Source organism: Acinonyx jubatus, chromosome A3, assembly GCF_027475565.1.
Source record: "Acinonyx jubatus isolate Ajub_Pintada_27869175 chromosome A3, VMU_Ajub_asm_v1.0, whole genome shotgun sequence".
NCBI classification, from domain to species: Eukaryota; Metazoa; Chordata; class Mammalia; order Carnivora; family Felidae; genus Acinonyx; species Acinonyx jubatus.
In genome coordinates this window covers 101,997,028-102,019,540 of record NC_069388.1, presented here as the reverse complement: position 1 = coordinate 102,019,540, position 22,513 = coordinate 101,997,028, and the positions used below count along the sequence as shown (strand labels likewise).

At 45.2% G+C, this 22,513-nt stretch overlaps 3 protein-coding genes across 25 annotated transcripts in view; 2 read left to right on the top strand and 1 right to left on the bottom strand.

The window, feature by feature from the left end:
* Positions 1-17,372, top strand: part of ACOXL (acyl-CoA oxidase like) — a 368,132-nt gene extending 350,760 nt beyond the window's left edge. Inside the window, 1 exon segment of the mRNA XM_053200963.1 lies at positions 17,172-17,372. Coding sequence (XP_053056938.1) covers positions 17,172-17,372 — 201 coding nt within the window.
* LOC113592516 (uncharacterized) lies at positions 12,436-22,060 on the bottom strand. 11 transcript variants are annotated; one of them, XM_053200950.1, is made up of 3 exons: positions 20,750-22,057; positions 19,726-19,868; positions 12,436-12,942 (listed from the first exon to the last, which is right to left on the bottom strand). In XM_053200950.1, exons 1-2 carry the CDS (start codon positions 21,375-21,377, stop codon positions 19,831-19,833), a joined length of 666 nt encoding a protein of 221 aa, XP_053056925.1. In that variant the 5' UTR covers positions 21,378-22,057; the 3' UTR covers positions 12,436-12,942; positions 19,726-19,830. The 11 variants fall into 11 exon arrangements, with proteins under 11 accessions (XP_053056925.1, XP_053056918.1, XP_053056924.1 ...); XM_053200943.1 differs by lacking the exon at positions 12,436-12,942 and adding an exon at positions 14,594-15,006 and having other exon boundaries at positions 20,347-22,060; XM_053200949.1 differs by lacking the exon at positions 12,436-12,942 and adding an exon at positions 14,594-15,006.
* Positions 20,608-22,513, top strand: part of BCL2L11 (BCL2 like 11) — a 49,345-nt gene continuing 47,439 nt past the window's right edge. For 12 of the 13 annotated variants that reach the window (XR_008289483.1, XR_008289480.1, XR_008289479.1 and 9 more), the window contains exon 1: positions 22,003-22,509. Coding sequence is in view for 7 of the 13 variants with exons in the window: in XM_053200956.1 (XP_053056931.1) it covers positions 22,241-22,509 (269 nt within the window). In the remaining 6 variants the exon portion in view is untranslated. Of the gene's footprint in view, positions 20,742-22,002; positions 22,510-22,513 lie in introns of those variants that run through there. The other variant, XM_027033712.2, reaches the window with a different exon arrangement.

Below are 22,513 nucleotides of genomic sequence, written 5' to 3'. Positions count from 1 at the left end.
CTTAATCTGGGTGATGGTTACATGAGTATGTTCCTTTTGTAATAATTTAGCAAGCTGGTGTATACTTGTTACTTCTATCTCTGCATGCACGTTATGCTCCAACTAAAGAGAATGAAAAGAAGAATCTTCTGTTTTACTTATATAAAACCTTTTGTTGAAACCTAATCTGAAATTTATGCTGACCATGATATGGGGAGGGTAATTAAACTTTTTATTTTGAGAGATCATAGATCCACATGCACTTGTAGGAACCAATACAGAGACATTTCATATTATTTTACCTAGTTTCCCCCAATGGCATCAGCTGCAGAACCATAGTACAATATCACACCCCAATTTTGACATGGTATGGTAAATATACAGAGCTTTCTCATCACCACGGAGGTTCCTCCTGTGTCTGTTTTATAGGCACACCCTGTTTCCTTCCCTTGCCTCCCCTATAATTCTTAGCAAACACAAATCTGTTCTCCATCTCTATCATTTTGTCATTCCAAGTTGTGCAAATGGGATCACATAATATGCAACCTTTCGGGGCTGACTTTTTCCACCCAGCATAATTTTCTAGAAATCCATCCAAGTTGTTGCATCTATCAGTAGTCTGTTTCTTTTTATTACAAAGGAGTACTCCATGGAGTGGATGTAGCACAGTTTGTTAAACCATTCACTCATTGAAAGACATCTGGTTTTCTTCCAGTTTTGACTATTAGGAATAAAGCTATTATAAACATTTGTGCATAGGTTTTGGTATGAATATAGGTTTTAATTTCTCTAGAGTAAATGCCCAAGAATGTGTTTGCTGGGTCAAATGGTGGGTACATGATGATTTTTTTTTTAAAGAAATTGCTGAACTGTTTTTCAGAGTGGCTGTAACATTTAACATTCCCACCAGCAATGTAGGAGTGATTCCATTTCTTCATGTCCTCACTAGCCTTTCATGGTGTCACTATTTTCTATTTTAGCCACTCTGATAGATATATAGTAATATTTAATTGTGGTTTTAAGTTGCGTTTCCCTAATGGATAATGATGTTGAACATTTTTTCATGTGTTTATATGCCATTTGTATATCCTCCTTGTTGAAATGTCTGCTCTGACATCTTTTGCCCATGTTCTAATTGGATTTTGTAGTTTTTTTTTTTTTTTAACTGTTGAGTTTTTAGAGTTCTTTATGTATTCTAGATACTAGCCCTTTGTCAGATAGTTTGTAAATATTTTCTTCTGGCTTGTCCTTCTATCTTGACATAGTCTTTTTTCCAGAGTAAAAGTTCTTAATTTTGATGAAATCCAGTTTATCAGTTTTCCTTTTATGGATCCTACTTTTGGCGTATGTCTCATAATTTTTCACATATCCCTAGGTCCTGAAGACTTTATCCTACAGTTTTTTTCTAAACTTTTTTACTTCTACATTTTACATTTCGGTCCACAATTCATTTTGAGTTAATTTTTGTAAAAGTTAGGAGATTTGGGTTGAGATTCATTTTGTTGGTCTAAGAATGTCCAATTGCTCCAGGAAAAATTTGTTGAAAGGCTATCTTTCCTCCACTGAATTGCTTTAACATCTTTATCTAAGCAGTTGGACATATTTGTATAGTCCTGTTTCTGCAGTCTCAGTTTTCCCTCCATGGATCTATGTGTCTATGCCTCTGCCAATATCATATGGTCAGTCCTGATTACTGCAGTTACATAAATCTTGAAATCTGCTGAATTTTTTCCTCTCACTTTATTCTTTTCAAAATTGTTTTAGCATTTTCATTCTTTCCCTTTCCATGTAAATATTAGAATAATCTTATCTATATTATTTGAAAAATCTTTGAAAAATCTTGCTGAGATTTTGATAGGAATTATGTTAAACCTGTATAACAGTTTTTGGAAAAGTGACATCAATGCTATACTGGATCTGGGGTGCCTAGGTGGCTTAGTCAGTTAAGCGCCCAACTCTTGATCTCTACTCAGGTCATGATCTCACAGTTTATGAGTTTGAGCCCCTCGTTGGGCTCTGAGCTGACAGCACAAAGTGTGCTTGAAATTCTCTCTCTCCCTCTCTCTCTCTGCCCCTCCCCCTGCTCTCGCTCGCTCTCTCAAAAATAAATAAACATATGAAAATTATGATGCTAAGTGTTCTAATCCATGAATATGGTATGTCTCTCCATTTATATAGATTTCCCTTCATTTCTTTTATCAGCACATTGTTGTTTTTGACATACAAATCTTATACATGTTTTGTTAGATTTACACCTAATTATTTATTTCTTTTGTTTTGAGAGGTTGTAAATTGTATTGCATATTTTATTTTAAGTGTCTACACACCATCACTAGTATGTGGAGATACAGTTGATTTTTATTTATTATTCTTATAATCTATAATCTTTCTGAACTTATTAATTCTAGGAGTTCTTACAAATTCCTTGGAATTTTCTACATAGACAAACATGTCATCTGAAAATAGGACAGTATTTCACTAGATATAGGATTCTGGGATGAGGGTTCTTTTCTTTCAGCACCTGAAGGCATTTTTGGCTTCATGGTTAATAATTAAAATCCATTGTCATTCAAATTGTTTTTTCCCTTATAAGTAAAGTGTGTTATTTCTCTCTACCTTCAAGATTTTTTGGAGGGGGTGGGTCTTTAGTTTTCAAAAGTTTAACTATGATGTTCCATGTGTGGATTTCTTTGGGTTTATCCTGGGTCAGGCTTGCTCAGCTTTTTGAATTTGTTGGTTTCTGTCTTTTGGCAAAAATGGGGAATTTTTTTTTTTGGTCATTTCATTAAGTGCTTTTTAGTCCTACCTCCCTTTCTTCTACTTCTGTAACTCTGATAACACTTAAGTTAGATATTTTTTTTTATATAATCACACGGGTCCCTAAGCCTCTGTTCATTGTTTTTCAGTCTATTTTCTTTCTTGTTCGGAGTCATAATTTCTATTGTTCTGTTTTCCAGTTTACTGATTCTTTCCCCTATCTCCTAAATTTTGCTGTTGAGGATATCCACTGAGTTTTTATACAGGTCATTATACTTTTCAGTCCTCACATTTCTATTTGTTTTTTTGTATTTCCTATTTCTTTGCTGAGATTTTTTGTTTGTTTGTTTCAAGTGTGGTCATATCTGATTGTTGAAGCATTTTTATGAAGGTTGCTTTAAAATCCTTGCTGGATAATTCTAGCATTTCTGTCATCTCAGTATTGGCAACTATTGGTTGTCTTTTTCTTCAGTTTGACTTCTGATTGAAACCTGGACATTTGGGGTATTAAATTATGAAACAATGGGATTTTGTTTAAGCCTTCTGTTTTTGATCCATTGCTCCAGTGGGAGAAAAGAAGCATACTACCTTACTACTGCCCTATAGGGACAGAAGTCAATTCTCCATTCAACCTCTGCTGATATCTAAGGGGGGCTCCTATTTACTGCTGGGTGAGGGTAGAACTTACAGTTGCCAACTGGACCTCCACTGATACCTTCCTGGTGGTGAAGGGTAGGAGAGCTTCATTGCTTCTCCCCACATTGTCTCCATTAACACTGGAAGTGTCTCTGCTATCACCATGCAATGGTTAAATCCTTTCTTTCACTAGGCCTCCTTTACAGCACTCCATCTGGAAGAGGAAGGAGTGCATCTCCACTGCCAGGTGTAGATGGAAGTCTAGCCTCCCCATGTGGTCTCCACTGTCATGATGGCAGACACCTCATTACAGCCTGGCAAGGGTGGAAGACTAAGCTCCCCACTCAGCCTTGAGAAGATATGTTGATAGAGCCATAGTCTTCTATGGTGTTTGGCTGGAGTAGGGTGGTTATTGTCTAAAAATTTTCTGTCTTGCTTGACAGCCCCTTTTGACTGGAGAGGACATGCTTTTGTTGGGGTTTATATCTGCATCTATTAATGTTCTTGGGTTGACATCTTCTTTAACTCTGAGTGTGGGATATATGAGGTAAAAAGGAAACCCAGAGAATTCACCACTGTGTCATTCCTCAGCTCCCCATATCCCTAAACAGACTGTTGTCTTCTCCTCACATTTGAGTCTTCTTATGTTTGTAATATATATATGACAAAACCTGAACAAAACCCTGCTATATATATATATATATATATATATATATAGCCTCTATATATATAAACTATATATGGACTATATATATATATGTCAAAGTGGGCTTTGATTATGATTTTTGAGAAGAAAAAATGGTATCTGATAGAATGTTTTCTGGAGAGCTTCATGATTTCATTTGAACTCAGACTGATGGCCTCCCTGGATCTTCAATTTTTTTAGTCCTTTTTCACTTGAACCATCCCCAGACCCTCTGTTCTCGTGCTGAAGAGTCTGCCTGCAACTGTTTCATCCAGTGACAATATCTTACTTTATCTGGAGGATTCTTTCCAGTCCTTGCTGGCCTGAGAACCATACAATCCTGATTCCTGTAAACCCAAGCAAGAAATTTTCCTAGGAAAGGAGTTAACCTATCTATGGTAAAATGAGAAAAATAAAATATATTGAGTTTTTTGTAATGAAAAATAGTTTTTCATTAAAAATGTCATTATGTTCTTCCTACTTTTTAGGTGCTGAATGTTACCATTTAAATAAAATAGTGATAGTGGTCCATTTTTTTGATATCCTTACTATATATATATATATATATATATATATATATATATATATATATGTAGGCAATTACATGTTGGTTTGCCCCATATTGATTTTTTCCTTTTCTGTTCTCTTCATTGAAAAGAAATGAGGTCTACTTTACATATATTGAAGTATACAAATATTAGTGGTACAGTTCATTGAGTTTTGACAAATAAAATGGTAGATTGTATAATGTACACCCCATCACCCAAGAGATTTCCCTCAGCCTGTTTCCATCAATCCCTCCCTTTTGCCCCCAAGGTTCTGACTTTGTCATTACATTTCAGTTTGGCTGCTCTAGAGCCTTATAGGAATGGAAGCAAATAGACTCTCCTTTTGCTCAGCTTGATGTTTATGAGATGTTCAGTAGTTCATTTTTTCTTTTTTTTTTTTTTCTGAGTGATATTTCACTGTAGAGATATCTCCCAACTCCTTCTCTTTCCCAAATGATCTCTCTAGGCCCCTGCTATATCAATCTTGAGCAATTGGCCTTGTTACCTCCAACTGACCTCAGCTGCATCATTCCATGGGTATTAAGGTACAATGTCTTATTTATACTCACTATGGAAAGAAAAAATAACTGAAAACTTTAAGACTTACTTTTAATTTTTTTCTTGCATTAGAAAACAATTAAAAAGTTGTTTATTCTTCTGTTGATTGACATTTATGGTATCATGGATCAGTATTATTATGAATAAAATTGTCAGGATCATTTTTATACAAGGTTTTTTTTGACATGTTTTCATGTCTTTTGGTAAATACTTAGAATGATTGGTATGGTAGACATTTATTGAACTGTTTAAGAACCATAAACAGTTCTTTTAAAAGTGATTATATCATTTTACATCCCCACTAGTAACATATAAAGGTTCCATTTTTCCACATTCTCATCAACATTTGGTGTTGTCAGTCTTTTAAATTTTAGCTATTTTAGTGGATGCGTAGTAATATCTCATTGTGTATTAATTTTCATTTCCCTAGTATTTAATGGTGTTGGGCACCCTTTCAAGGTGCTTATTGTTTCTTCTTATGTCTTAGTCGTTTGTCCATTTTTAAACTGTGTGTTATTGTTGTTTTAAATATTGAGTTATAAGACTTATACATTCTACGTACAAGTATTTGGAATTTTCCCAGTCTGCGGCCTATTCATTTTCTTAACAGTATCTTTTAAGAAGCTGAAGGTTTTAAGTTCAATGGAAAAAAAAATTGTCAACTTAAAATTTTTTGTCAGTGTGTTTGGGCCTTGTCTAAGAAATCTTTGCCTAACTCAAGTTTGCAAAGATATTCTTTCATGCTTTCTTCTAGAAGCTATGTGATTTTTGCTTTTACATTTTGGTCTATGTCTTATCTCAAATAAATTTCTGAGTATAGTATGAGGTAGGGGTTGAAGTTCATTATTTTTTATACAGTTATCCAAGTGTTCAAGCAACATTTGTTAAAAAGATTATCCTTTATTAGCACCTGGGTGGTTCAGTCAGTTAAGTGTCCAACTCTTGATTTTGGCTCAGGTCATGATCTTAGAGTTCATGGATTCGAGCCCCGTGTCAGGCTCTGCACTGACAGTGTGGAGCCTGCTTGGGATTCTCTCTCTCCCTCTCTCTCTCTGCCCTTCCCCCACTCGTGCGTGCATGCTCTTGCTCTCTCTCTCTCTCTCTTTCTCAAAATAAATAAACTTAAAAAAAAAAGATTGTCCTTTATCCATGGAAATATTTTGGCTTCTTATTAAGAAAAAATTGATCATGTAAGTGTGGGTTTGTCTCTGGGCTCTCTATTCTATTCCACTGATGTACTTATCTCCTATTTTGCTAATTCTGTCTTTATTGTTATATTAAATTTTATACCAGAAAATGTAAGGCCTTCAGATTTTTTATTCCTTTTCAAAATTGTTTTTGTTTTTCTGAAAACTGCCTATTTCCATACATATTTTAGAATTAGCTTGTGAACTTCATGGAATAAAGAAGGGGACAGCTAGGATTTTGATTGTGATTCCATTAAACCTATATATCAGTTTGGGGGGAATTGATGTTTTAACAGTCCATGAACATGGTATGTCTCTTCATTTATTTAATTCTTCCCAACAATGTTTTAGAATTTTCAGTAATAGAGTTCTTGAACAGATTTCATTAAATTTATTACAAAGTGTTTTTTTTCAAAGCTATTGCAAATTATGTATTTAAAATTTTAATTTTCTATATGTATGTTTCATATTTAGTACACACACAATTAATTCGTGTACATTGCCTTGTATACATAAGCTCACTAACTCACCTAATAGTTCAAGCATTTTATTTGTAGATTCCCTGAGATTTTCTAAGTACTCAATCATGACATCTAAAAATAAAAAGACTTGGGACGCCTTGGTGGCTCAGTCGGTTGGGCGTCCGACTTCAGCTCAGGTCATGATCTTGCGGTCCATGAGTTCGAGCCCTGTGTCGGGCTCTGTGCTGACAGCTCAGAGCCTGGAGCCTATTTCAGATTCTGTGTCTCCCTCTCTCTCTCTGGCCTTCCCCCATTCATGCTCTGTCTCTGTCTCTCTCTCTCTCAAAAATGAATAAACGTTTAAAAAAAATTTTTTTTAATAAATAAATGAATAAATAAATAAATAAAATAAAATAAAAGACTTCCTTCTTTCTTTTCAACCTATATGTTTTATAAAGATCCCACCAAGAGTCAAGTTGAGCGAGGGCTGCTTTAATTAGACCAAGGTCCAAGGTCCCTAGTCCAATTCCCACACACCCCCCACTCCCATACTGCCTTTTTTGTCCTGTCAGCAGTTGAGCTGGGAGGATGTTAGACTATAGTCTGGGATATCTTCGATTCTCCATTGGGTTCAACTTCTGGTTGTAACTATGGGATCAAAGTTCTCTTGAATCTTTCTACATTCTAACTAGAAGTACAAGTCCTACCAAATTTCTTTCAAAGCATCAGGACACAGTGTTTTCAAATTACTGCTTCAGGTCCTGATTATTTTTGAAGTTTTCATGAAATATTAGTTAAAGAAAAAAACGAGGAAGGATTTTTCTCAAATATACCAATCATGCATATGTTCATGTTAAGAAAATAAACTAAATTTTTTGATAGAAAACATTACTTTTGAAATTGTTTGGGTCCATGAAATTCAAAGCTCCAGGACCCACTGACACAGAATTTCTCCCTAATATCTTGGGTTTTACTGTATGTTTGGCAGTTTGTGGGGCTTCTGTTTCTTGAAAAAATTTTTGGACTGAAAATTATTCCTTCTTGGGTATGCTTACATTTCTTTGGGTCTGTATTTACAAGGTTGAACTATCAGTTGATTAAACTACTGCATTCTTTTGTCTGAAAAGGTGTAAAGCTAATAGGTGTGAAGCTTTATTATAACCACCTAATTTAATATTCTTTCTAGTTTCACGTAAATGTCTTTGTAGAAAATGCTACCAAGAGCGGCACTGTGGTTACTTTAATTCCATTGCCAATACTTTTATATGGTTTCCTGTATTCTAAAGGGAAAGCTATATGCACTTTTCTTCTTTTAAAACTTTTCCTCTTATGAATCAGTAGCAGTATGAATAAATGTCAGAAGTTCTTATTAAGTGGTTAAAGTTGATGTCTCTGTCTCAGCATTCTTGTTTTAGGTAATGATGATTAAGCAGACTTCATAATGGAAAATGCCAGAGTGTTAAAGAAATTTTTTTTTCTTACTAAGAACACATGATAATAGTAATATTTGTAAATACTCGCTTTGTGCCAAACTTGCTTAATCCTTATATTTTAAAGATAAGAAAGGTAATCATGGCTTCGAGGTCACAACATCAGGGTTCAAAAGTCCCACTCCTTTACTGAAATGGGCATTGTCAGTAATATTTAGAAGATACCAGGGTTGTGTACTCTCCAGTTGAAAAACATTGTGATAGGAAGAACATTTTGAAGGTTAATTTGTCTCTCCTCAAAATGAACTCTTGGGTTAGGTGAAATGAGGTATTTTGTTTTTGTTTGTTAAGGAAGGCAATTTCTCCATTCTAACATTTCAGATTATACTAAATATTTTTATTAGCTGAAGAACTAATCAAATAAAGTATAATTTATACTGATTCAGAGAAAATACTAAGCTGGAGTCCTGATTATTTAATACAACCACAGAATTTCATTTCTTGCTAATGGAACTTGGCTGTAGAGAAAACCATGGGAATGTACATGTTCTTGGGACCAGGAGGCCCAATATGCTAAGCTCTGGCAGGCTTGAGATGCGAGCGGCCAGTAAAAACAAGAGCTGAGCTCCCCTTTCCAGTGGTTGTTGGGTAAATTGAGAGAGTTAGAATCATAGCACGTAGTGTGCTATTATGCCCCCATGTGAGTGTTTCAGGTATGTTTTTCTTGACATTTACCACTAGCCAGGCATTTGGGCTAAGATGGCAAATTAGCTGTTACAGACCTACCACTCTGACCCTTTTCCTACAGAGGCTGGCAATTCTTTAGGAAAGGTGAATGGATGGGAGAGAAGTTAGATCACAGCCTGCCTGTGTGAATTCAGTGAGTTTGGACGTCTCCACAAAAAGTTGTAATAGCTGGAAATTGAATTTTACTTAATTGGGACAGTTTTCATTGACCATTCTGTGACGATCAGCATGTTTCTCTTCTGAAGGGATTTGAATTGTGTTTGGTGACTTATGGTACGGATCAGAGGAGCAGAGAGGGCCTGTAGACCTGTGCAGCAGAGTTCATCCAACTTCCTGAAGAAGAATCTGCAGAGCAAGTGGCCCTCCCTTTACAGGAAGAAAATCTGTTTCCTTGAATACCCTTGTGTCTAAGCCCCACTGGCCCGGGCATAGTTTCTGAAGACTTGGAGGCTTATCCTTCTCAGGAAGAGCATCCAGATCATCAGGCTGGCCCTTTTGTATCATGGCAGCTGGCTCTGAAGCCAAGGCCCTCAGCGCCTCCCTCTAGTGGCAAGATCCTAGAGGCCCCCTGGGCTGCCCATTACTGCCCTAGCCCTGTTGGGGAATCTGAGCCAGCGTGGCTGGCCAGACCCACATTCCCCACACTCAGCACATATGGAATATCGATTTTGACTAGAAAGAACATCAGGGGCCACACGTTTGGACAGGGGCAGAGGCATTTCCTCATGGCAACCCTCTACCCTCCAGAGATGGAAACAGGGGGGGACAGGGGTAAAGATGGAGGCAGAATGGGTAGACAGGGCTGTAGAAGCAGAAAGAAAGCTCTGGATTAAAACCCTGGTTGTGCCAGTTATGAGGTATGTTACTTGGAGCAAAGTTAAATGACATGTTCATGTCCCTTCAGCTAACACAGCAACTATTTCCCGATGGCCGTACTCAGGCAGTCAACCTGTAACCAAGAACAGAAAGCTTGAAAGAGGCTTAATTAAGTTATGGTAGGTCAAGTAAGGGGGAATGGGAAATGTGGTGATTCAGTGAAAGGTAATGAAGAGCGTCAAGTGTAAAGCAAGATAAATTTGCTTGGCCCAAGCAGAAGGGGCAGATTGTGCTTGGGTTGTAGGGGAGGAAACTAGTTGTGGGAACTCCATAAATCAAATTCTATTAAAGGACTCAAGTTCACAATCAAGAATTTTACTTTAAAACTAAACTGAGTAGCAAGTGGAAGTGATTCTGGGCTTTTCAGAAGAAAAATGATCAGATCAAAACAACACTCGAGAAAGGTAATGTTGTGAGGCAAGAATCTGAAGAACTTGGTGAGGGTTTGAATCAGGCGGCTACAAAACAAGAGTAGAAAGGGTTCTCACACCAGATTTTTAGTAGAACAACAGAGCAGAGGATTATGGATGACTTTTCCACGGAGGATAAAGACAGACAACAAAAATAAACCAACCTTTCTCTTGTTGAGAGATTGTAGCAGTGTGCCTGAGGGATGGACGCTGATACTCATTTTATTTCACACTCTTAACAACCTTCTAGAGAAGGTGGTAGTTACTAAAATGCAGCAATACATTTTGCTATTGTTTCATTCACACGCATGTGGACACACACACACACACACACACACAATCATTATAAAAGCTTTCAGACATATAAAAGGGGCCCAATTCATACAATAAGTAGCATCGTTGTACCTATTCCCTAGCTTGTCACTTCCAGGCTCCCATCACAGCACAAGTGGAACCCACCCACTCGGCTGATGAATGGCATTATGTGTTGATACATGACCTTTCTCAAGAAGGATACTCTTTAAAGCTGTTTTAAACAAGAAGCACCTTACGCATCCTAGAATAAAAAGAGACATCCATTTGGATAGAAGTGGCAAATTATGGGTCCCTATACATAGGCTGGATTTCCACATACTGTCACACTCAGACCCCAAGCTTCCATGTAAATAGACAAATTCACATTGAAACTTATTGGTCTGAGTTTCTCGGAAGCCTTTAAAGGCCCTACTGATAGTATTGGGGGGGATAAAGCGTCAACAACTCTTTTGCTGCCTTTTGCAGTATGGGCTTCACATAATTACCTCACTCTATCCTCCCAACCAATTCTGAGGTCAGACCTCTAACCTACACTTCAAAATTTTTGTCATGTTTATTTATTTATTTTGAGAGAGGGAAAGAGCGCAAGCAGGGGAGGGGCAGAGACAGAGAGAGGGAGAGAAAGAAACCCAATACGGGGCTCCAACCCACAAACTGTGAGATCATGACCTGACCCGAAATCAAGAGTTGGATGCTTAACCAACTTAGCCACCCAGGAGCCCTTAATCTACCCTTTATAGTAGACAGACTCCCAGCCATGAAGATGAACCCCTGTTGGCCACCTTGCTTAAGAAATCTCTGGGAGTAGGGAAACACTGCAGTCCCATGAACTAAAGTCATAGAGATGTGCTAGTCTATCCCATCATACTAGCTGACTCTGGTTAGGTCTGACCAGGCCCCATCTGTTTCTCTCTTCTAATGGTGCAGGAGAACCTAAACGTTTAGGAGACTTGGAATCTCCAGTTGCAACGATTTTCTGCCTTGCCCCCCCACCCCCCATCCCTGACACTTTGATGTTACGGAGTATTTTTGTTGGAAGCTCACGTCCCTTGTAGAGACGGTAAAGGCATGGCAGATGGGTTATATAAGCCAAGTCGTGGTGATTTGCCTTCTATACTGGGTTAGGAAAATGGGGTGGGTGCTGGTGTGCGGTGGGACTTCCACTCTGCTATTCAGATTCTCTCCCAGATACCCCACCAACTGGATAGTCATTTGGCTTTATAAACTTCTCTTTTACGACCTGAAATTCTCTTTCAGTTAAGAAAGATATTGTCCTCAGATAATTAAGAGGGTAGAAGTATAACTGAAGATTGCTCTCTCCTCCCCACCCCCGTGATGGCAATTTGAATTTTACTTATTTTTATTTTTTTTAATTTTTTTAATGTTTATTTTTGACAGAGAGAGAGAGAGAGAGAGAATCAGAGCATGAGTGGGGGGAGGGGCAGAGAGAGAGGGAGACACAGAATTCCAAGCAGGCTCCAGGCTCCGAGCTGTCAGCACAGAGCCTGACGCGGGCCCTCGAACCTGTGGACTGCGAGATCGTGACCTGAGCCGAAGTTGGACGCTCAACCGACTGAGCCATCCAGGCGCCCCACAATTTGAATTTTATTTTATTTTATTTATTTATTTATTTATTTTTTCTGAGAACAAACTGAGGGTTGATGGGGGGTGGGAGGGAGGAGAGGGTGGGTGATGGGTATTGAGGAGGGCACCTGTTGGGATGAGCACTGGGTGTTGTATGGAAACCAATTTGACAATAAATTTCATATATTAAAAAAAATAAAAAAACAAAACAAAACAAAAGAAAAAATAAAATTAAAACATAATCTAAAAAAAAAAAAATTTGAATTTTAAAAGGAAGATACCTGGGGTGCCTGGGTGGCTCAATCTGTTGTGTCCGACTTTGGCTCAGGTCATGATCTCATGTTCATGGGTTCAAGCCCCGTATCAGGCTCTGTGCTGAACTTAGAGCCTGGATCCTGCTTCAGATTCTGTGTCTCCCTTTCTCAATCTCTCTCTCTCTCTCTCTCTCTCTCGCAAAAATAAACATTAAAAAAATCTTAAAAGGAAGATGTCTGTTTTCATTACCCATTGCCATATAACATATCACCCTAAAACTTAATGGCATAACAAAACAGTTGTTTATTTCTTGCAATTCCATGGGTAGGCAACCTGGGTCATTCTCTGACTAGCCTTAGGTAGGATCACTCCTGTGGTTGCCGTCATCTGAGTTCAAATGGACTAGAAGGTCCTGGATGGCCTCACTCACATATCTGAGAGTGGGCCTCGGCTGCTGACCGAGGGAACTTGGATCTTCTCCACATGGCCTTGGGCATCCTCCAGCAGGCTAGACCTGCACAGCAAAGTGGTCTCAGGGTCCCAGGAAGCGAGAATGGGCATGCATTGCAAGGCTTCTTGAGACCTAACCTCTGGAAGTCACACAGTGTCACCTTCTCCACATTCTATTGGTCGAGGTAAGTCACAAGGCAGCCCAGATTCAAGGGATGGAGAAAAAGGTGCTATCCCAGTGCCCACAAGAAAGGGGCTAACTGAGGGCCATTTCAAGCTGAGGTAAGGGATTTGACACAGAGAACAGCAGGAGGTCCCCTGGTGTGGGTAACAGAGGTGGGGGGCATGGGAAGAGGCAGGAAAACCTTCTGCACAGAGTCTTTGGAATAGCTGGGGTGTCATTGGACACCTCATACCTTGAGCATCTATTGTATAATTAACACCAACACAAGGAAAACTGGATTTTGTTTAGAAGGCTGTAAAGCTTAGATACTGCCCATTCTAGACCATCCTAGTCTCCCACCTGGAATAAGGAAAATGCTGGGACAAAGAGGAAGAAAAGAGACAAACTACTGCAACTAGGTAGGGGTGGGAAGGCAAACTCGTTATAAATTTCCCCCTGAAATCCACATACCAACTTGCCTACCCACTGTCCCTCGAGTGTTGAGCACTTCCACTTTCTTCAAGGTAAATATTCTCAGATCCCCGTCCCTGGATAGTTCCAGTGGATCTCATGTAATTATTTTTAGAGCAATACTGCCCATGCTATGGGTTCTTTAAATTTTTTTCTATAAGAATTTGTGACTTGTTCATGCTCTTTTATTTTTAAAGGACAGCTATGCATTGGTGTATTCTCAAAAGCTGGTGAGTTTTCTTTGTAAAGGGACGGGTGGGCTTGGGGTGCTTTGACCAGAATAGTTGGGTCATATACTGGCATAATGGGGAGCGGGGGAGGCTACTATATGCACCATATTTGTGCTTATATTATGGACGTATATGTTTGTTAATAAAACTAAACTTTAATAGTACAGACGTAACTTGTTTTATTGTGTTTCGTGGGTATTGCATTTTATTTATTTTTTTACAAATTGAAAGTTTGTGCCAACACGATGTTAAGCAAATCTGTTGACGCCATTTTCCCACCAGCATTTTCTCACCTTGTGTCCTTGTATCACATTTTGGTAATTCTTGCAATATTTCAAACTTTTTCATTATTATTTTATTTGTTGTGGTGATCTGTGATGAGTGACTACAACTAGCTGAAAGCTCAGATGATGGTTAGCATGTTTAGCAACAAAATCTATTTTAATCAACATACATATGTTGTTTTTGAGACATAATGCTATTGCACACTTAACAGACTAAGCTATAGCGTGAAACATAATTTTTATATGCGCTGGGAAGCCAAAATATTCCTTTGACTTGCTTTGTTGCAATATTGGCTTTGTATTAGTGGTCTGGAACTGAACCTACTATATTTCTTCTTTTTTTTAATATGAAATTTATTGTCAAATTGGTTTCCATACAACACCCAGTGCTCATCCCAACAGGTGCCCTCCTCAATACCCATCACCCACCCCCCCCCATAAACCCTCAGTTTGTTCTCAGTTTTTAGGAGTCTCTTATGTTTTGGCTCCCTCCCTCTCGAACCAATTTTTTTTCCTTCCCCTCCCCCATGGTCTTCTGTTAAGTTTCTCAGGATCCACATAGGAGTGAAAACATATTGAACCTCCTATATTTCTAAGGTATGCCTGCCCTTTGCTTAGTCCTAGGGGACTCCCTCGTAATAAAAAAAAAAATACCGTATATATAATAATAAATGCTATATTCGCTACTTAAGTTTATTTTCTATTAAGGAGATCCTATTTGTAAAAAGTCTTTGAAATTCTTCAACATCTCCTTGATCTAGAAGGCCTGTGTCTGCAGTATCCATCACTAAATCTCCAGTACCCAGCACAATCCGTACCACAGGATAGGATTCCAGTATGTATTTAGTAAGGGAAAGGACGATAATAATAATGATCATCCCCACAGGCAGAGGTAAGGGAGTATCTGGAATCGGAGTCAAACTTGTTATATAAGAAGTGATGCCTGATCCTTGGATCTGGACCAATGGGCCTGTTGCGGTCTGCAACAAATGGAGAAAGGGAGAAGGAGGAATATTTTAGACGGCCTCAGAAATTTAGGTTGAACAAAGAATCTTAGCAGTTGACACATGGTCTTCCCCTTCTATAACAGCATTCATCTGTAGAGTTTCATTTGAAGGGGTTGCTCCCTGAACACTTATGAGTGAGAAAACCCTCCTCTTCTCCAACCGTTAGATCCTTTTGTATCACTTTATTCTTATTTTTCAAGTTGTGAAGGGGTGCCTGGGTGGCTCAGTTAAGCGTCCGACTTCGGCTCAGGTCATGATCTCATGGTCCGTGGGTTCGAGCCCCGCGTCGGGCTCCGTGCTGACAGCTCGGAGCCTGGAGCCTGCTTCGGATTCTGTGTCTCCCTCTCTCTGCCCCTCCCCCACTTGGGCTCGCTCTGTCTTTCTCAAAAATAAACACTTAAAAAATGTTTTAAGAGAATAAAGTTGTGGAAATTGAATAGATTGTGGAATAGTTGTGGAATTGAATAAATCTGCCTCCTGCAATTTCTCTCTCTCGGTGCTTGTGTCTGGTACTGGCCAGACCAAACCCATACTCTCTTCCATATAACACTCATTCATATAATTGAATCTCCCGCATTGTCGAATATGTGACAAAAATTGGTTGAGTTTCATAATGCAGACCTAAAGGAAAACTTATCTTGAATAATGACATTACAATACATAGAAGGTTTAAGGACTCCTACACCATCTCACGGTTTTGAGCTGTGTGGTTATAGACCTTGAGAGTTGACAGATTAGTCAGGGATTTGTCAAGAGTATTAATTACCAACTTTGAAATCTTGGTCAGTGAAAGTTCATCATAGTGCATCTTGCAAATACGATCAAAGTCTTTTCACTACTGATTTTATGATGCTTAACCACAGTATGTAAAGAATGAAGGTTTTCATTAGAAATTACTGGTGTAATAGAGCACATTTTAAAGGCAGATGTATTGTTAGACTATTAAAATTCATGATCTTCCCCTATCCTACCCAACCCCTGTTTTGGGGACGCCCCCCCCTCATTGTCTCTGAACACCTGAAATGGCATTTTGGACTGCTGTAAGGGAACTGTGCTCTTTACAGTATTAATGTAGCTCAGTAATGACCACTGCTGTGAGGGCAGCTACAGTGGGGCTGGTGTAAGTGTTGTTTTTACAACCATAAAAACTTGGGGGCTAACTGTAATTTGGTGAGTGAAAGAAATTTATGGCTGGCTGAAAACTTAAAAAATGGAGGGGTAAATTGTGCAGCTGGTTATGGGAAAGGAAAGCAGACCCTCCGCCTTGTCCTTGTTGAGTTTTAGAAAAACAACCTATTATTTTTGGTAGCTTTTTTTTTTTTTTTTTTTTTTGCCCTGGGAATAAAAAGAAAAAAAATGCATTGGCACCTAATCCATGGAAAATGAAATTAAAATACACCCAATGCAGCTCCTCCAAAATCACTAGCTTACATTTCCCCCTCCCTTCTGCCGAGATGTCATATTTGTGTTTTCCAATGGTTATCAGAATACACATGGGCATCTGCCAGGTTCCTCGGTGTTCGCCTTAACTGCAGGCTGATTTGCTGCAGTAACCAGGTGTAAGATGCACAGAGATGCCAGTGCTTGGTCTTGGTACCCCCAGTCCCACTGTGCCTGCATTTCGGGAACTATGGCCTGCTGCCAGCCAGGGGTGGGGAGTCTGGAGAGAACCGGGGCTAGTCTCCAATGGGTTCACCTGTCTGATGCTCTTCCTGTTCAATTGCGTCAGCACGCCAGAGGGGGGCACCCCAGGCACTCCAGAGGTGGAGGGGAGGAAAGGGATGGGGACTGGAGGAGAGGGGAGGGCAGGGCAGGGCAGGCAAGGGGAATGCTGATAAAATTCCCAGACCTTGGTCCTGAGATTCCCATCTAATTTGGAACCCGCCCCCAACCCTGTATGGAAGAAGTGGACTTCTGCAGGACCAGCTGTCACAGACTTGGGAATTTCTAAGATAAGTCTTGTGAGGGTTATTCATGACCAAAGGCCTCTACCCTCCTGGGTCCCGGGAAATCCCAAGGGAAACTAGTTTCCCCAGTGGCTACCTGTGCAGGTGCTTGGGAGTGGGCGCAAAGCCAATGGCACCCCGCGCTGTAAGTGAGCCAATGTCTGATCTGTCACTTTGTGTCATGTTTTGCAGTTACTGGATTTGTGCGACTCGGTGAAGGATGATGCCCTGAGGGTGATCTCCGCCTTTAACATGCCACACACCTCCCTCCACGCACCAATCGCCGGAATCACCAATGCGCAGGCGGCCTGGGCCTTCTACCCTGCACCGCCACAACCCCAGGCCCGAGAAGGGGCGCGCTCTCAGCGGCCCAAGCTGGGAGCCAAGTTATAGCGGGCGTGGCGGGAAGGGTGGTGGCTCGCTCGCAGTTGCCACGACACTAGCTTCTCTGACGCCTGGAGCTGGGGCCGAGGCCGGCCTGGCACGCGCTGGGCCCTCGGGGATTTTCGGTCGCAGAGCGAGGTTCCCACCGAGGCTGGCGCGGTTCGCGATGGGCTGTTGGGAAAGGGAGCCAGGCGGCAGCCCCGGAACACGGATCTGTATCACGTAACCCGGCCGCGCCCAGCCGCAACCTCTCCCAGCTTAGGCGCCTGATCCCCCTAGACAGTGGGTTCCCCTGCGAACACGCCCCACACCCAGGTGTCGCCAAAGGTCTCCTGCTGTCAGCGGTGATTACAGTGATTTTTGGAAAACGCATTGGTGCTGCGTGGGGGGGAAAATCAAAGCATAAAAATCAAACACTCGTGGGCAAAGTTCAGCTCAGCAAATGATGCTTTTCCAGTGAATCAGATCCCCCTTGGAGTCTTCGAGGAAACGCACGGATGTGGAAAGGGGAGCGTGTGTGCCTGGAGTTTTGCTCTCCGCAGAGCGCGAACTCCGGCTCGTCCTCTCTGGCAGGCGGCTTCCGGACCGTAAGACAACGAGCGGAAAATATTTTTACCATATGAAATTGTAATCTGTTCTTTAGAGGAACATAGATACAAAGTTTAATAAAGACATTAAGCGGTGGGAAGGCGCTCCGGCTACTTCCGAGGATGGGGAGGCGGGCTAGGGCCGTACATTTCAGTTAAGTCGATTTCGGAACTCGGAGACACCACACCGGCAACGCCTGTGGTCTGGGCAAGGGCTGTAGATTTCCTATCTCATTTTTCAGATCATTGCCCCACTTCATTCTTGCTCCTTTCTCTCAGTCCAAGCCATCCTCCTTACTCCCTCTCCTCCTCTCCGGCGGAGGCAGGAGTGGGCATAGCTCTGCTTGTGTCTGCGAGGGCGACATCCAGGACCGGACCGGAGCAGAGAGCCCACCTGCTCTTCCCACACCGTCCCTTTCCAGAGGACCTCCGGCCCCTGTGGGAGAGGGCGGGAAGAGCGCGGGGTGTTCTGCCAAAGCTCCCCAGCACAGTCTGGGCTGCATGAACAGCAGACTCCGAGAGGACCTCCTCTTCGTGTCCCAAATAAGTGCGCTTAACCATTTGCTTTCCCTGATGCCTTTGATTTTTTTGGTGTGTGTGTGTGTGTTTTATTTTTTGTTGTTGTTGTTTTAAAGTGTTCACAGGGTCGCTAAAGCAGACGACGCGGGGGCGGCGGAGCTGCACAGAAGCAGATGACAACCACTACGGCTTCTGCGTGGTTCTTTTCCTGTCCCCGTCTGCGTCGCCCAACCCCACGGAGAGCTCGGAGCACTAGGTCGGGTTTGGGGCTCCCAGCGGGCACAGGAGTTCTGTTATTTTCCCCGGGGTGCTACTACACCGGGCGGCTAAGGCTCAGAGATCACCCGTGGCCGCCACCTGAGGTCAAAGGCAGCAGCTCCAAGCCACGGTCAGGGTAGACATCTGGCCTCTGCGTCCACTTCGCCGCGTGCACGCCCTCGTCCTCTCCCTCTTGCGACGAAATCCCGAGGCAGAACCGGCCATGGGTCCTTGAGTCCATCCGGGAACCCCTGGCCTCCCACACTTCGCTCAGGATTCGCGGGAGGATGTGCTGAGAAGACTTTAACCAGGGGCTGTGCTGTCTCGCTGACGTTCCATGTCTGCTTATGCAGCGTAAAACTGACCGAGGTGGCCAGCAGCGGGACAAACGCCTCGCTGACTTGCTCCTCTGCAACTGAGGACCCTTCCTTCTTCGTTCTGGGGGGGGGGGGGGCGGGACGGGGCGCGGGGTGGGGAGGTTAGGTGATCCTTAAATTGAGTTTCTTTATTCCGTCTAACCGGGTCTCCCCCGTGGCAGGATGTTCCATCTCCCGACCGACCTTGCCCCTACTCCCCGGCCACGGCTGTCTCCTGGCTGTCTCCTAGCGGTGAGGGGTAACGGTGAGAACTCATAACCCACATTAGGAAAACAGATATGGGGGTGCGGACCCAGAGGTGTACCGTCCCCGCCAGCAGGAGTGGGAGTGGGGCCGCGGGCACCAAGGAGGAAGGGGATAGGAGCGCGCAGGGAAAAGGGGTGTGTGGGGGGGGAGTACTTCGCTCTCTACACCGCTCACCATGCGCGCCGCCTTCCTTGGCCTCACCGCGCCTCCCTGGCGTCTCTCTGAGAGCCCCACCAGTCTCTAGGATCCTAACTCCCCGAGCAGAGTTACCATCCTCTCTCCCACCTGAAGGCCGAGATTCTTCTGGGCCTTTTTTTTTTTTTTCCTTAAAAGGATTTTTTTTTTTCGAGTTCTTTTTTCATTTCCCTATTTTACCTGCTCTGCGCTCAGCCCCTTCTCGCTTCGGGGCTACGGAACAGACGCCTCCGGGGATCAGCTCCTGGCCTCTTTCTTCACTCGCCCCGCCAAGGGCTCTGCCTCTTATCGGAGGTTCCGCGCGGGAGACAGGCTAGGTGTCCCTGCCAGATGGCAAGAGGAGGGAGCCTAAGACAATCACGTGAGGCGAGAGCGAGGAAGGTGAGCAGCCCTGCAGATCGGGGTCTCTCCCAGCACCCCAGACTCTGAGTGAGGAGAGCTCTGAGACCCTCTGCTCAACCTTGGACCTGCGTGTTCTCGGGTCAACCCAGTCCCCGCGTCTGCCCCAAAGAGGCTGAGAGAGAAATTCCTGCAGCCCATCAAGGGCTCGGGGGCGCCTCCTGAGGCCTTCGGCTGGCGGCAGCGGCCCAGCCCGCTTCTGCGTGCCCGGAGCGCCCCCTCTGTTCCAAGCGCACGTCTCGGCCTTTGCTGGATGGGGGAAAGGCAAGGGTACACTTTGGAGGGAGGGGGATGGGTGCGCACAAGCCACCAGCAGCCCTAGTCTCTCCAGTAAACACGCCCCGCCGGGGCAGGGCGGGCAGCGCGCGCAGGGGAACCCGGCGGGGCCACCCCCGCCTTTACCTGTCGGAGCCTGAAAGCGCCAGCGGCTGCTGCGCGGCGGGGGCGGGGCTTGCCAGCCCGCGCGCCGGGGCGGGACCCAGCGGGGGCGGAGCTCACAGTGATTGGGTGCGGGCGCGGGGCCACCAGCCAGAGCCGAGCTGCAGGGCTGTGCAGGTTTCACTTCGCTCCGCGCACCCTCCAGGTTCTGATCTTGTGAGAGCGCTCCGTCTCGCGTCGCCGCCGCCACCACTGCCACCGGATTCTTGAAGTCGCTCTGCGCGCCCCAGCCCAACTGCGGCCAGCATCGCCGCGGGCTGCTCGCTTCGCCCCGCTCCCGCCGCCACCCCCTCGGCGCCCTTTCCCTGGCCCTCGTCCCCCCAATGTCTGACTCTGACTCTCGGACTGAGAAACGCAAGGTAAATACCTCCGAATCCCCGGGAGCGGGCCGGGTGCCGACGGAACACAAACACCGGAGTCAGATCGGCTCCACCTCCTGCTCCCTTCCCGAGCACGTGCAGGCAGAGATGCACGTACCCGTCCCACTTGTCGCTGGGCGGGAGGCGGCGATCAGGCGGGTCGGGTTCCCTTCCCCTGCAGGTCCAGTTTGGTGAGGGGTCATCCGTGGAAAGGCTACGGGCACTTGGCCGAAGTACGGCTCGGGCCGGGATTCCGCGCGAGGGAGTGGTGAAGCTTCTCAGGGCCGGCTGGGAAGGCAGCGCGTGCTCTCCGCTCTGTCCCGGGAGCTGGGGCCCCGCTCCACGACACTGGGCTGCGGCAGCCGGCCAGAGCCTCGCGGCCGGCTCCCGGAGACCCCCGAGTAGCGGCTGCGCGGTACGAGCTGGTCTGGAGCCTTGACTTTTCTCGGGTGCTTGGGCCCGTTGCGGAGGATTTGCGGAACTGAGGTGGTTATTGAACTGACGGGACTCGGCTTTTCCTTGTACCCATTCAGGCCGAGGTTTCAGGGCAGCTACTGCGTTCGTTCTCTCGGACGTGTCTGGGAGCCCTGCCCGGTCTGCGAGTGCGCTGCAGACGATACCAGCCGCACCATCCATAGACAGCGGGAGACCGAGGGCTTCCTCCGACTGCCGCGGCCACGCAGTGGACGAGCCTCGAGCAGCAGAACCTGCTGCATCCGGGGGCCGGACTGTCGTAGAGACCCGGGCACCGCGACTCACTTGCAGTGCTGGCTGGCGGTGCGGTGCCCTCGAAGGCCTGTTACTCGGTGTTGGTGCTGGTGCTGGTAGTGGAAGACCCGCGGGACGCTGGGAATGGGGGTGTGGATACGTTCGCTGTCTGCAGTGGCCACGGGTGCGCGCAGATATGCGTGCCAGTGGCCGTGGTGATCGCTTAGATTTGGAGCGTGTCCGCGGCGCACCGGGAGAAAAAGGGAGGAAGTTGAAGGAGGGTCGGTGCTGCAGCTAGGGAGGGGGCGGCCTTTGGGGTCTTCAGCCCAGCCGGCCTGGGCGGGGTCGGCGGCCCGCAGGCAAGGACTAGGGGCTGAGAACGGCCCTGCGGGTGTGGAGAGAGCGAGGCTCCTGCTTTGTCTCCAGGTGACCGGCTGCTTGGGGTGGCGGGAGCTGCGGAGGCTCGAGCGGCGTCCGGACGGTCACAGAGGCGGGGGACGGGCTGGGGAAGCCTGGACAGCTCCGGGCCCCGAGACTCCCGCCGCCGCCGCCGCCGCCGCCGCCGCAGCCGGGGCCGCCTTCGGAGGCGAGTTTGTCAACAATCGCCTCGCCTTTGGCGGCCTGACCCGTAGGCGCCGCCCCCGCCGCCGGCGGCTATTGGCTGCGGCGCGGAGCGACCGCGCGCGAGCCAATTGGGAGCTCGGGCACCCGGCGCCAGCGGCGCGGGGAGGTCGGCGGTGCCGGCGGCGGCGGGCGCAGTGCGCGAGGGGAGGAGCGGGAGGAGGCGGAGGATGTTCCCGGCGGCGGCGGCGGCGGCCGGGGCAGCGCGGGCCAGAAGCGCGGCGCGCGGAGCCCTCGGCTGCCCGGCGGAGCGCGGCGGCGGGTGGACGGCCAGTGGTCGGGTCTGCGCTGCCCCGGGGTCTCTGAACGCGAGTTCTAGGCTTTGTCTCCCGCGCTACCTTCGTGCTGACGGTCAGGGGGCTCCGGGTCGGCGAAGGGCGCGGGCAGGACGCCGCGCGGCCCGGGCTCGGACGCGACGCTCGGAAGGGAAGGGGCGGACGTGA

Coding starts and splice junctions, on each gene's coding strand:
- LOC113592516 (XM_053200943.1), bottom strand. CDS start 21,377: ATGGATGGTGCGGCTGGTATCGTCTGCAGCGCACTCGCAGACCGGGCA.